At 35.9% G+C, this 16,166-nt stretch overlaps 1 protein-coding gene across 1 annotated transcript; it reads right to left on the bottom strand.

Moving 5' to 3' along the window:
* Positions 1-13,490: 13,490 nt before the first annotated feature.
* On the bottom strand, positions 13,491-14,426 carry LOC149261871 (uncharacterized). The gene has a single exon (XM_089371601.1). It carries the CDS (start codon positions 14,424-14,426, stop codon positions 13,491-13,493), a length of 936 nt encoding a protein of 311 aa, XP_089227727.1.
* Positions 14,427-16,166: the final 1,740 nt, after the last annotated feature.

Here is a 16,166-nt window from a genome sequence, read left to right as displayed (position 1 = left end):
ACGATGACCTATTTGGAGCAGCGAAACCCTAGAATCCAAAGCTCTGATACCAAATGTTATGAAACCAGCTCAAAAAAAGATAGAAAAGATAGATCAAAGCCTTAGAATTCAGCCTCTTCGAGGGGGCAACCTCCTTTACATTACACAAATGAATGATTCTTTGATGATTCAAATGACAAAACCTCCTTTCTCTATATAGGAGTCTAAGGAGTCACAATATAACCCAGCCGACCTAACAATAATAATATAAAGCCACAAAAATAACAATAGAGGGATTCTATGGGGCACAGTAATAACAATATGGGGACAATAGGGGCACAACAATATTAATAAGGGATACAACTACAATAGTAATGGGGTAATCACTAGTATTATAGGGACCTAACAGGTTCACAAAATTTATTTTCACACATTCATATCAGAGTATCATTATCACCATAGATCTATCATTGTTAGCCATAATCACAAACAAATTAAGGAAGCATATTTATTACTATTATTTTAGAGCTATCATATATGAGCCTCTTCCATCATCCTTAGTGCACACTTGTTTCAGATCGGATTACACATTAATAACCCATAACTTGCACTCATAACACTCTGATCTCCATATCCTTATACAAAATTAGCCTTTGCCAATACTTTAGGCCAATCCCTTAGTAATGTCATTGGTATTCTTTGACGGGATCAAATATCTGTTGTCTCACTCATTACTTTGGGCCAATACCATGGTAAAGACCCCTAGTATTCATAATTCCATGGTGCAGATTCTGTACCTGACTTCTCTTCGTCATACCTGTGTATGTACGCTATCTTGCTTCATAGGACACACACATACTTTCTCACACCTTATCTTTACCATCCATCTGTCTTTGAACTGATATTCCTTTGTTCGTATCACCTGTAACATATGCATAACCATAACGTTGACATCTCTATCAAGTATTCATCAACGAAAACACATTGGCCATAATGCCAACAATCCCCACCTTTGGACTTGACGGCAACCAATTTGGTGTTTGGTCACCATCACTTGTAAATACTTGCAAAAACATCAGGCTAAACACCAATCTTCTCTTCCAAAACATCTCTCCAAACACCAAGCTTCTCTCCCCCTTTGACATCAAGGAAAAAGGGTTGACCAATGCTGAGAGGAGACTGATCTCTCTCCTTTTGTAGAGAGTATCACTATAGCTATTATTTGCTGAATATGAAATTTGCATATTGATCATGTTATACCATATGCTGAATCTTCTAAAATATCTTCAATTAGGGAGTCTGCGCTAGTACAAGATTAAAAGGTTTATTTAAAATAACAAAGAAGACAAAGACAACGAAAGCAATGGTTTTCTCCCACATTAGGTTTCCACCTAAAATTCCTGGTGTTCTATGTGTTGTGTTATCTGCTCTTTACTACTCATGGTTTCTGCTTAATAAATGAATAATGACATAATGATGCATTGGTTAAATATGAATAGTTGATGGAACATATGAAAAGTTAGTTAGTTGAATATATGCAGTTTTACTTCACAAGAGTTGTGTACATACGCGGGTTTCATAAATGACAGTAGCATATAGAATGAAAAATAAGAAATGAAAAGTTTGAAGTAAATTAAAATACTGACTCACCACCCCCCTCTCAGTAATTTTCCCAACAAGGTAGAGATAAAGAAGGATGTAGGAGGGAGACATATAGGGGGAGAGTGTGTAAGAGATAAAGAGGGATATTGGAGGGAGACATATAAGTGGAGAGAGAAGGAGATGGTTGGGGGGCGAGAGAGAGAGGGAGGGAGGGAGGGAGAGATGGGGGATGAAAGAGAGTTATAGAGAGAGAAAGAGAGTGAGGGAAAGGGGGAGAGAGTGGGGTAGAGAGAGAGAGACATGGATATAGGAAAGATAGAGAGAGAAAGAGAGTGATATAGGAAAGATACATATAAGGCGGGGGGAGGGAGAAAGGGGAAGGAAGAGTGGGGTGTGGGGGGAAGAGAGAGAGACTATGAAATAGGGAAAGGGGGGAGAGATAGAAAGAGGGAGACATAGGGAGAGATATAAAGGAAGGGATAGGGAAAGGGGAGGAGAGAGGCCAAAGGGAGAGAGAGGAGGGAAACCTGATGAGAGTGAGAGAGAGAAATGGGTAAGGAGATAGAGAGGGAGTGGCAGGTTAAGGGGGGAGAGAGAGATAGAGAGAGGGGTGCTTAACGAATGTGAGAGTGAGGGATATATGAAGGATACATGAGGATAGAGGGAGAAGTGGATATGAAGAGAGAGAAAAGGATGAAGAAGGGGAATGTATGAGAAGGTGAGATAAAGGGGGAGGCAAGAAGAGATAGAGAGAGATAAATTGAGATAGAGGGTAAACATGGGGGGTTAAAGAGAGAGTCTATGTCAAAGAGAGAGAGGGTGAGAGAAATAAATGGGGAAATGAAGAGAGAAGGAGGGCATGGAAAGGGAGAGAGAGATAGAAAGATTGACATGGAGAGGGGAGAAGATAAAAGGGAATATTCAAATGGGTAGAGATTAAGAATGCCTATGTGTGTGTGTGTGTGTGTGTGTGTGTGTGTGTGAGAGAGAGAGAGAGAGAGAGAGAGCCATGTATGGAATAGGGAAAGGAGAGAGAGATAGGCAGAGTGGAATCTAGATGCAATATTATACATTTTCTACTCATTCCAAATGTATGGCTTTAATTCAAGAAATTAAGATTGGATAAGTTGTTTTCTGATAACTTGGGTACTAGCATTTCTAGTGCTTCCCATTCATGTGTTAATTTGTTCATATAACTTTTTGTTGTATTTTGGTGATTTTTGAAAAAAAAATCTCTTTGAGATACCTTGGATCTTTTAAATAATCATTCTTGAAATATAATAGATGAATATAAAATCTTCTTCTAACATATATACTAGTTGTATGTGCTACCTCAAGCTATATGGAGGTGAGATTAGTTATTTCATTGTCATTTTAGACAATTTATTTCAAATTATTATTCTTCTTTGTTAAATTAGACTAGATTTTTCTTTCCATTTACATAAACTTTGATAATTCTAGTTTAATCCTCATTAGGTACCTTATATGGGAGGATTTTAGTAAGGTGATGGTAAGTTCATGAATAGTTACAAACCATCAATTATGAACATTATTGGTTGTGGATTATTTGTATTTGAGTTTTTTGGATATCTATTGGCCCCAAAATCTCAATGAGTTTTTCTAGCAATGGTTGAGATTGTTTCACTTTCTTTGGGGCTCTTCACATTTTCTAGCTTTTCTAGTGCATCATAGCCTTGCTTTATATTTTGTTAAGCTTTCCATATTATTGTGTAATGCCATCCTTCATCTGGTCATGATTTTGCTTACTTTTTTCCTTGATTTCTATGCAATATTCACTGATTTTCTCATTTTATTTCTCTAACTTGTTCAATATGGAATTAATATCTATGTTGATTTCCATTTTCTTAGATTTTTTAGGAGAAATCATGTGATTGATTTCAATTGACACAAATTATTATTGTGTAGTCTCATAATTTGCCTACAATTTTCATAACCATATGGATCTTTAATTTGTTGTTATGGGTGATAGTATGTTGATTATAGGGAGTGGTTGTGGTACTAAACATACTTTTATATGGATGCGCCAACTAAAAGACCTTATGAGAGATACCAATTCTATTGAAAAGATGTTATGGTGGTTGTTGCACAAGACGATATTACAACCATTAGTATGATCCATGATCTCACTTGCTATGATACTAATGAAGTATTACTGAATGATAACAAAAAGAAGAATATGAAAATATATGTAAAAAAATAAAATATATAAATTATACAATGAAAGGACTAAATAGATATTCTTAAAAGGTTTCTTTAATATCTTTTAATAAAACTTATGTCTCTTTTTAATTATTATTGATTTATTATGTGCTATTCGCCTATCTTATATTACTTTGACATTTATTTATTAATCTTTTTTTCATGTAACAACCACGTCACCCTCGCGCTTATAGGAAAATGTGAGATATTCTGTAGGGATCAAGGCCATTGAAGAATAAAGTTCGAAGCCATTACAAGAATATACTCAATATGAGTTCAATGTGTCACTTATAAGAATCAAATCTAAGTGAAAATGATACTATTCTTTCCTCCAAAACTATATATATACCTTAAAAAGAATATTAAAAACATTATGTTTAGTTCTATTTACTTGAATAAAAAATAATAATGATAAATGAAAGGACATAACTTTGACTTATTCATTAAATATGATGAATACAAATTCTCCAATTACTTAAATTGATTTGTTGGAGGCAAAGTGTCTTATTAACTAATGGTGCAGCCTAACTTATAGATGAAATGACCTTTTTTTACTAGAATCTAACGATACAATTTGAAGAAATATAGTGATTTTTTGTTGTTTAAAATACATTTTTGAATGCATAAATGGATTCAACACCCTGAAACACTCTTGGGGTAGTCCAATTCTATAGATTAAATAAATTAAACTCAAGATTTTTAACATCGCCATTAGATTTTGGTTAAAATTAACGAGAAAAAATTCTCTTGAAAAGACCATTTTATCTATTAGTTAAACTAGGTGCCAATTAATTTGTAATTATTAAACATAAGATATAATGCAAATAATGAAATTCCTTCGATGAACTTCCAAAAGGAGTTGTCTTTAAGTGCGGCTTTTTGGAGTTTCTGGAGGATTTTTGGCCGGAATCTGGAGGAAAAAATTGTAGTGAAATATTGATTTGTGTTGTTTAAACTCATTTTTTGATTGCATATATGGATTCAACACCCTGAAAAACCCTTGGGGCACTTCGATTGTGCAAATTTCACCCATCAAACTTGTGATTTCAATGAATCCTTGCCGGATTCTAGACAAATTAGATCGAAAATAAACTAGAAATCTTTTCAAAAAGTCACACTTAAAGACAACTCACTTCCAAAATTGTGCACAAAGACAAAGTATAGTGACCAAAGAAAATATGGTCATAATTTTTAGGTATAACATCCATACTTTGAGAGACAAAGATTCTTTATTTATCCAATCAAATGGATCTTCTCCATTATTAGCATAAGTGTGTTTTTACAATCTACAAAGTATTATAAGTATTTTTTTTACATTATCCAAAATGTAGATATTATAATATTTTTATGTAGTTAAATATTTATTAATATAATTAAATATTGTTAAAGGATTTTAGTTTGAGTGCTTTAGTGAACAATTTCTTTCTTCATTTGCTTAGTTGGGTTTAAGTTTTTAGAGATATGTTGTAATTGACCCATTAATGCCATTTATGAAATAATTGTAATGCAAGTTTTCAAATATATATTGTAAATAACTCATTAATAACATTTATAAAATAATTGTGTTTCGTATAATAGTAACAACTGATCTCAAATTTTCAAAATCTCTCTCTCTCTCTCTCTCTCTTTATATATATATATATAATTGAATTAATATTATACAATTATAAACAATATTGGATGCTTTATGTTGGAATATGGCTTTGAAGAGAGCTATGCACATCCATATATCTACTTTAAGATATTTAGAAAACATGTTATATAATTGTACATATTGTCTAAAGGTAATTGTACATATTTATAATGCCTTTCTATTCAAGGATGATAAAAGGAAAAAATGATTATATAATATTTAATGGTGTAGTCTAACTTATAGATGAACTAGCCTTTTTCACCGAAATTCACCAAAATCTGGCAATACAATTTCAAGATTTACCCTTGAAAACCCCCGGGCACTCAAATTCTGCAGATTAAACAATTTAAACTCAAGTTTTTAAAAATCTCTGTCAGATTTTGATTAAAATTAACCAGAAAAATGGTCATGAAAAAGGCCATTTCATCTATAATTTAGACGACGCCATATTTAATTATTGTTTTAATTTAAACTATATTTAATTAAATATAATAAATTAGTTAGGATTTTAACAAACTTGTTAAAAGATAACAAATTGGTTATATTTTTAATAAATTTAATGTAAAGTTTTTAATTCAATCTACTTTGATATTAACATCGATATAAAAGACAATTTTTTTTTTTTTAATATATGAAGTAAATTTAATGTGTGCAATGGTATACACAAGCTTGAACATTAGATAATAAATGGTAGTAGTTAGTAAACTTAAGATAATTAATTATTTGTTATGTATTTAACTTGAGTAGTAAAAAGATGGGTGATTGTGGCACTATGTGTAAGAGTATTGTATCACTCATGATGTAAAAGTACATAAAAGACCTTAATTATATAACAATGGATAAGGCCCAGTGTCGGTTAAAGATAACTATGATGTAGATACAAGTACCTATGTCAACTTACAACTCACTATATATAACTCATTAGGAAATGAAGTGTTGAAAAAAACCAACTCTAATACTCCCCTTGAGCAAAACATAGTGAGCAAACATAAAGAAAAAATTGAGTCCCAACAATGAGGCCTACTAAGGTACCCATGTACATACTCTCATAAGTGGAGAAAAGGAGAAAAAACCACGGGCAAAAAAAATCTTCTCAAAATAGAGAAAGATGTCAATGCTCAAATAAGCGTGGAGTTGAAACTGTAGATCCTACAATGATACACTAAATGACAAGAATGACCCACTAAATGACAAGAATAGAGGCTCACTCCAATTAGGAAGTACAAAAAGATGAAGTATTAAAATTGTGAAGATGAGAGTCATTAAACCTTAATGAGGTTGGTTGATATCTGAAATAAAAATGTGGTAGAGGCACATGGGTGGCCGACATTGTCAAATTCCCCAAATTTGATATAGAGAAAATAGGTGCTAGTAAAGAACCATGACAAAGGCTTCAAAGAGAAGCAACACCATCAACCAACACATAAATAATTAGACTTGTAAATATGGAAAACTCGGCTCAAACATGGTACAACAACACTCATGAACGTTTTTGAACACCATCACCATTGCACTAATCAAACATACGAAATGACAATAGTCAACAATAACAAAGCAACAACAACAACATATGTCATCATCTAAATTTCCTCTTTGAAACACAAGTACTCTGGTATCATGTAAGAGTATTGTATTACTCATGATATAAAAGTATATTGAAAACCTCCATTATATAACAATGGAGGAGGCCTTCGTATATTACTTTACAACTCATTATAACTAGTTCATTGAGAAATGAAGCATTGGAAGATACCAATTGTAACACTATAGAATATTAAAATTATATATATATATATATATATATATATATATATATATATATATATATATCTTTTTTTTTTCCCAAGGAAAAATCACAATTTTATTAATTTTAAACAAAATTACATATTGTATATGCTAAAAAGCATATGCATAAAATAATAGATCTAGGTGACCAAGATTAATAAAAACTCATCAGAGAGTTGCCTTATTCTATTATTTCCTACCTTTCTTTGTTTCCACTTTCCGCCAATCACTAGAGTTGGGCGTGGATGATACAATTGTCATTTAATTTTGTTTTACGTTTGATGAGATTTCTTTGTTAGAATCTAAATTTTATGATGCATGGGTTCATTTGGTACCACTTGCTTCTTTTTCAGATGTAATCATCTCAATCTGCCTTTTTTGTTCAAAGGACATTGGAAATAATGCAGAGTTATGTTCAAGCTCATCCTTTTGTGCAATGTCCTCGGATTTATGTACATTTATGTTTATGGTATTGTCTGTGGTTTATACATCTTCTCTTTCTACTTCCTGAGATTATGAAAACTGCCATCCTTTTGGATTTTGAGGTTGTCCCTTTTTTCTTTCTTTTTTAACTTGAGGACAAGCACTTTGAAGGTGACCAATTTGAAGACATGTACGACAACGAAAGGTCGTATTCTCATAGTCAAGGGGTTGAGACCACTGTTGATTGTTGTGAAATAGCAGGATGTGATCAGGTAATCCTTTACTAAAGTCTACCTCTACACAAATTCTAGAAAAGGTGAAAATGCCCTTTGAGACTTGATCTACATCCACCTTTAAGAATTTCCCCAGAGAATTCCCAATTCCTGCTAATACTTTGTGATGCCAAAAATGCAACAGTAGATTATGTAACCTTACCCACATAGGAATTTTGGAAACCACCATGGTATTTGCATAAAAACCTGGAAACCATGGTGTCATGAATAGACCCGCATTTCCCTAAAACCATAGTCCCTCATTTGATGCATAATCCTTATCTTTTGTTGTATCAAACCTGACAATTAAAAACCCCCTAGAACATAAATGGATATCACAACTTTCTGTCCAAGTAGAATGAATACATTGAATTAGTGCCTCCGATTTGGGCCAGAATCCATTAAATCGACATATAACTGCTCTAGCATGGAAATAATCATAAATCTCATTTACCTTAGGCAAGTTGATTGTCAACATTGACCCCTCGGTCATCTGCTCCACAATATAGGGATTAGGAATAGTGGGAGACTGTTCTAGTTATTTTTGTGAGTCTGCCTTCCCTTTGACTGCATCTTTGAATGAAGCTAGGCCTTTTGAGCTAGCTCTAGGACATCCTCCTATAAGTCTCATGTTAAGGATAATGGTTGAATTGGGGCCAATGCCATAATCCTACATCTTGTATTCCTCTTGCAAATATTTCACTGCATAAATCAGATTTTGAATGCTGGCTGGGATACCCATCTTGTCTTGAATCTTTTGTTTAAGAGTTTTTATCCACTCCCAATTCCAAACCCTCATACAAATTGATTTCCCTTCCAATGTTCTGATAAATATTTGGATCAGGGCTCCTTCAGGTGGATCTGGCATTTGATCTTCAAGATCCAACCTTTTATTAGTCATAAGTGGTCGGCACTCTTTGCATGCGTTCAATTCTTGCTGTGAATCAAGGGAAATACCACACCCATCTCGCGGCTCCCACGGTCGTACGTATGCTGCACCCCTAGAACAGAAAAAGAAATAACCTCTAGCTAAAAGCCCGACGTCATTAAAGAAAGGAGATTACAGGGCTGATGCAGTGAGAACCAAAAATACTGTTTTGTAGAACCCCTACGAGGATCTGGTAAGTACATTGGGTATAACTTATTCGGGAGTTTAGAGTCTGTATTTGGAAGAAGGTATGCAGATCTGGTGATAATCTCTTTGTCGGAGGTCCCTCTCTTCATAAAATCATGAGATCCAATGAGAAACGATGTGATTGACGTTTTTAGCCTAAGAAATATTGCCTGGTGAAGTCCTCCCACCATCTCCTGTCTGGATTGATAGAAGCTGCACAAGGTGAATACACTTCGGAGCTCTGTGGTAATGAAAACCACAGCTTGGAATTCCCATATACTTTGCGTTCGATCCATCACGACCACCTTTACGTGTTGGGGATATTGAGTGACTTCTTTGGATTTTGGATCATCATTTTCTTCCACTGCGATAATGGATGTTGGGGAGGTCGAGGCAGAAACTTTAGGGCTTCTGCGATCCGCATACCACACAGAAAACATCACTGCTGTTAGATCCATGAATCCGCATCGATCTCTTTTCCTCCAAGCATGTGTAGACAAATCAAAAAGATATTTCCGACAATTGATTTTCTGCATGCTCCCTCGGCAGTCATGCATACTTTACAGCCAAATGTATATCGATCCTCTGAAAACAAAAGTTGGGAGAGGAAATTGGTCCTCGCAGAAAAGATAATCCAGAGAGCTATCACCACACCATGATATTAAAAATGTGTTTGAGAAGGAGCCTTGCCTCACTGCGGAGGGGAATAGATGGTCACAGACCTGCGAAACCCTAGCTTCCATCGCCATTCTCCAAATAAATAAATAAATATATATATATATACACTTAAATTCTTTTATATTTAAAATAAAGTTTCAAAATATACACTTAAATTCTTTTATATTTAAAATAAAGTTTCAAAATATACACTTAAAATTCTAGAGGACTAGTTATTTATTAACCAAATTAAACTAAATTCTAATTTATAACAATTAAGAATAACATCTATTATTCTATATAATAGAAGTCTTATAATTTGTATTTACTCAAAATATTATAAAAAAATAATAAAAATCTTAATAAAAATATTCTTATAAAAAATCTATTTAAAATAATAATGAAAATTTTCCTAATAAAAAAATATTCTATTTAATAAATTTATAAATTACATATCATACATATTCTTATTCAATTTTACAAATACAAACTATTATCTAGATAATCATTTCTATTGCCATTATATACATCATAACCCATATATATCTACATATTCCATTAAAGACCTCATGAAAAGGAATTTCCTGTACAAATATTTATTGTATAAAAATTCACCGAACATTATCATTGATTAATAGCAACCGTATGCCATTTCATCTTTTTTTTTTTTGGTACGAAAAAAGCTAGATTATTATTCATTTCAAAAAGAGATAACAGTACATCATCTAGTGAATATGATAACATATAGGTGCAGCCCGAATAGGCAACCAAGCCAATTCAGTGAGATACAAAAACGAAGCCTTATAACTCAAAACCTCATAAAAAAATATGCAGAATAATATGGAGACCTATAAAGCATCCACGAAAGTATGCAAGATCAGAAAATCAAGAGCAACCAGAAGAGAAAAAAAGGGGTACTTGATACATACCAGAATGGAAGAGAGATAAAAGAGGATTAAGTACCTGGGAGTATGAAGTCCTGAATTTGGTGCAATTCATCCCCCACCGTTATGCTCATCTTCTAGTATTCGTTTTGTGAAGAAAGACCTTTTTTTGACAGTGAATCAGCTTCTTTGTTTTTTGTTCTGTCAATATGGCTGATAGAATAGTCCTTTCGAGATTTCCAGATAGAGTCAATTCTGTTCAGCCAACCCAAAAGATTGTGGTTTTTTATGGAGTGAATTGATTTTACATGGTCAATAATGACCTTGGAATCTCCGAAATTTGCAAAACCTGAATGTTTAGATAATCACAAAACATAAGGAGACCAGCCAATGCCATTGCCTCTGCTTTGTTGTTAGACCCTTTTCCACCGTTCCATGTCAATATGTTGGTTCTCCATTGTTATAATAAAGACACCACAAGCACAAATACCATTTTGAGCCGCCCCATCAAAATAAGCTCGAGGAATGCCCGACGGATCAATTTTTTTTACCTTCAGCTTTTCAAATCTCTAAAGGAAAATGGAGGAGAGAACGGAGTAGTATTGTGAGAGAATTATTCCATAAACTGAGTTAAAATTTTCCTTCTTGTTTTGAAAAATGGCCTCGTTCCTCCATTTCCAGATATCCCAAAGAGTTAATAGCGGAATAGGAGACCAATTTCTGATTGCTCCACCATACAAAAGCTTCTTTAAGAGAGTGAAAGGAAACCATACAGAATCTGAAGTTTTCTGCCAGATTCTTCCATAGCCCTTGCGATTGAAGACAATTTAGGAAAATGTGCGAGTTGTTTTATTCTTCAGTTTTACAAATAGGACAGATAGCAGGCCTGCTCCAATTTCTTTTTTGAAGGTTATCCCACATAAGGTTCTTATTATGGAAAACAAGCCATGAAAATATGATTATCTTATATGGACATCCAGATTTCCAAAAGATAGTAGGGAAGATGTTATCCTGTAGAATGGGATTGTCCTTTTGCAGTACTAAATAGATATCTTTGACATAAACATTTGTCATTCCCCTATACCCCTTCCAGATGAGCTTATCCTCCACCTCCGATTTGTAGATGCCCCTGTTCCTCATAGACCAAGTGATCTGATTCCATTGGAGAGCAAGATCACCATTGAGGTCCAGCATCGAGGCCGTTTTCCAGATTGGAAGAGTCCCCAGCCATCTATCAATAGTCTACTCCCAAAAGAAGATCCCTTTTTGCTGTAAGACCCGAAGTAGCTGTTGAGGGAAGGGGGTTTCCTCATCTCCTCCCGCAATGGGATCAAGTCCAATAATGCTATTTTTCTCCGTTGAAAACTCCATATCAGATTTTGAAGAAAAAAATGTTCAATTTTTCGAAAGCTCCTCCATATGGCTGATCCATGGGGAGTTCCTATTGACCCTTTTCTCTACCAGTAGGATATGTCTCTACTGTCCATATATTTCGATTTGATGGCATTGCTCCAAAGGCAATCTCCTAAAACTCCTTTCCATAAAGATTTGCATAGTAGAGCTATGCCAAACTTTTGTAGGTCCATGATTCCCCATCCCCCCATTTTTTTTGGACGAGTCAAATTTGAGAGTTTAGTCAGGTGGAATCTTCTTCTCTCTTTGTTCCCCCCCCCGATAAAATTTGCAGTTAATTTGTTTAGTTTGTGAATTATATTTACGGGAATGTAAAATAAATGGGCCCAGTAGGCCATTAATTGGACCAGAATTGCTTGAGTTAGGATCACCCTCCTAGCCATAGAAAGACATTTAAATTCCCATCTAGCTATTCTCATGAAGTATCGGTCATGGATCCACATCCAGTCTGCTGATGTGTAGGCTGTAGGTTTTAAATGAAATCCCAGGTATTTCAGGCCATCTTTAAGTGGTTTTGCTTTTATATTGAAGATTTGCACCAGACGAACAATAAGTTCCGCATTAACATCCTCCAGATGGAAAGATGACTTTTCGTCATTTATACACAGTCCCGTAGCTCTTTGGAAATTTCCCAATATGGCATGAAGACAGGTCCATGTGGCCTAACAAAGCATCGCTGAAAGCAAGATGTCATCAACAAACAAGTTGTGTGTAATAGAAATATCCCGGCTGATTGCCAGAGGGCGACATCTCTTTTCTCTGACGACCCTTTTTATATGAAGACTTAAGGAGTCCATGACTAGAATAAAAAGAAGAGGGGACAGTGAACATCCCTGCCTCAGGCCTCTGGCAGCAGGAAAGAAAGAAGAAGGGGTACCATTTGTAAGGACAACAAAGTTTAGATTTTCAACACAGGCCATTATCCAATTAGAGCAATTGTTATTGAGGCCAATTTTGGTAAAGAGACATCTTAAGAAACCCTAATCGATGCAGTCATATGCTTTCTTGAGATCTAATTTCAATAAAGCAGCTTCAGCTTTTCTTGTGTGCATGGAGTGGAGGCATTCCTGTGTAAGAGCAACAACCTCCAGAATGTTCCTACCCTTAAGGAAACCATGCTGTTCTTGGGACAAATGGGTTGATAAAATATTTCTCATCCTGTCAGCAATGAGTTTGGAGATTATCTTATAGAGGGTATTACAAAGAAATATGGGTTTGTAATCCGAGAAGGTGTGAGAAACCTTCTTTTTAGGAATTAGAGCAATGAAAGTGGAGGATATAATATGATTGATACTTCCTTTTATCCTGCCCTCCTCCACCATTTCCAAAATGTCAGACTTAAACATGTCATAAAAATGTATGAAAAAATCAATTATCCATCCATCAGGGCCCGGACTTTTGTCCTTTTAAAAAGATTTCATGATCGACATGAGTTCCTCCTTAGTGACATTTGCAAATAGAAGCTCATTCTGCTCCTCATCAAACATTTGTGGATAGGGTTCTATGCCCTACAAGATGTCTTTGAATTCGCTGCCTCTATTCCTACTGTATGCTTTCTGAAAATATTTTACAGCCTCCTTTGTGATATCTTCCTGTGACACCACCGAGATTCCCTCCTCATTTTTTATCTCGCAAATTGAATTTATTTCCCGTCTTTTGTTTGCATATATGTGGAAAAAAATTGTATTTCTATCGCCTTCTTTAAGCCAGGTTGCTCTGCTCTTCAATCTCCAGGACGCCTCTTCAATAGCTAGAATGTTTTTCTTATTTCTCTTGAGTTCCCTTATCTGAGCTCTCATATCCAGAGACACATTGTTTGCATTCAGACATAACGGTAATCTTTCAAGTTTACAGTTTATCTCCTTGAGAGCTTCCCTATTAGAAATCACCTTTTCCCGCTCCCAGCTTTTTACGCATTTTCTGAGCGCAGACACGCGATCCAAAAAGGTTTGGGTATGCCAAGATCGGTCATTAGAGGAAGATGATAGCCAAAAATCCTGAATGATTTTATTAAACTGTGCATCCTCTAACCAAACTCTGTTGAACTTGAATCGGAAACCACTTCTGTGGCCTCGGTGATTCCATTGAATGGAGATAGGTTTGTGGTCCGAGATGAAGCTCGGAATAATCCTTAAAGAGGGAAACCCCAAGCGATCAATCAACCTGTCATGGATAAGGAAACAGTTGAGTCTCTTATCAAGATATGCATCTTGAGACCTCCCATTATCCCGAGTAGGGCCCATCATGGAAGGATAAACATCAACAAAATTGTGTTGTATGATAGCATCTTTGATCATCCCACCCACCTGATCATTTTTCCTACCCCTTCCCCAAATCTCGTCATTACTTAGAGTGAAATTTAAGTCCCCCCCCTCCCTCCAATCAGCAAAGAATCCATATCCAAGAACTCCGAGGACAGAAAGCGATTCCAGAAGGGAAAGCATTCCTTATACAGGGCATAGACATTTAGGATGCGAATTGGCCTGGGGAGCCCCTAATATAGGCGTGAATAAGAATTCTCGAAAAACACTTGAAGGCCATTGCCGAAATCCAAACCGGATCCCACAACACCGTAAGGCCTCTGGATAGTCCAGTAGCACCCATCACAACCATGTGCCAGGTGGGAAACATGTGTCCGAAATAAGATATGGATTCCTGACATCCATGCATGGTCTCTTGAATAAGCAGAATCTTTGAATTTGATGACTTAAAAAGGTCCTTTAGAGCCAAAAATTTAGGGTCCGCTCCTAGACCCCTAATATTCATGGAGAGAATATTGATCATTTGGTCATATCCCCAGGCTTGCTTGCTCTAAGCGACCCCTTTGCAGTGAGATTGATGATAGGAATGTCGACCAGTGAGAGATCTTGTATGTTCAAATCTGGCCTTCCCTTTCTGCCACGAAAGTGTCTGCTTCCCCTGTTCTGCTTTCTTCTTACAGTGATATTCCCTACCGAGGTAGGGTTGATTGTAGGAGAGAGAGATTTTTGAGGTTTGTGAACAGTAAGAGGATGAAGATTGAGGGATTCTATATTTAAACGAAGATCCAGATCACATCCAAAGGAATTTGTAGGAGAAGATGCAGGAGAGTTCAGTGGAATGACTGTGAGACATGGAGCCTTTCCTTTTAAATATGTGATGGCTTTGATTGGATTGGGGGATGTCAAAAGGGGGGGAGGCATTGTGTTCCCCTGAGGCACAAATTTGGGTTTTCTAGGAGATGGAGGAGATGATGAAATTTAAGTGATATGGGAAGCAGATGGGATATCTAGGAAAGGATGGGGAATAGGTGATGGAGAAGGTAAAATTTTGTCCGGAAATGGTTCAGGGGGCATAGGGTTGGCTAAGAAAGTCATCTGTCTTTCAGAAGGAGAATGGCTTATCGGTTCCGGGGACCGCGACTTATATGATGATCTGCTCATGGATTTATTCTCTTTTAAAGGATTGAGATTCCAGCAGCAGAGCTCTAAGGAATGAGTCCTCTTCTGAGAAAAGCTAGACGATCTACACAGAGAAACCCCCCTAGGGGGGAGTGGCAGGTACTCCCAGGACCGGGATCCTCGCCAAAGCCATGACTTCTGTTCCCCCTTTGATCATCCCCACCCATTCCCGAAAGGTTGACAGAAGATTTATAATAAAATGATCCCTCCCCATTTGTCTTCCACCTAGACGACAGGGACAATTCATTTTCAAATGACCAGTTTTATGACAAATGGAGCACTGGAATGGAACTCCCCAGTAATCCAATCTCTGTTGAATGTTAGACTCACCCCATGTTAGGTCAATATGCTCAGGGAAGCCTCCTCTATATTCCTTCTCGATTAAAATCCAAGCGACTCTTTTGTCCTTTGCCTCGAGACATTTAGGATCAACAAAGATTAATTTCCCGATGGCGTTGCCTATATCAGATAAAGTCTCCTTAGTCCATAGTTCGATGGGAAGACCCGGAAGTTTCACCCAGATAAAGTTGTTCGATGGGGTACTTCGCAGTGGGTTGAAGCCAGTGTAGCATTTATGTAGAGAAAGAAAACTTTTGTCATGAACCCAAGGGAGGGTTAGGATTACTTCCAGATCACGATCACTTAGAAAGTGGAAACTGTACCAGTTTTTCATAAGCCTGACAATTGTCGAGATATACCCCAAAAAAGAGTTCCATTTAGAACCTATCCAAGATCTCATTCGAC

This window comes from Pinus tabuliformis, chromosome 6 (genome assembly GCF_031772625.1).
Source record: "Pinus tabuliformis cultivar Carrire ecotype Pingquan chromosome 6, CPIR1, whole genome shotgun sequence".
NCBI classification, from domain to species: domain Eukaryota; kingdom Viridiplantae; phylum Streptophyta; class Pinopsida; order Pinales; family Pinaceae; genus Pinus; species Pinus tabuliformis.
The sequence above is the reverse complement of the archived record's forward strand: the minus strand, read 5'-3'. Positions and strand labels throughout refer to the sequence as shown.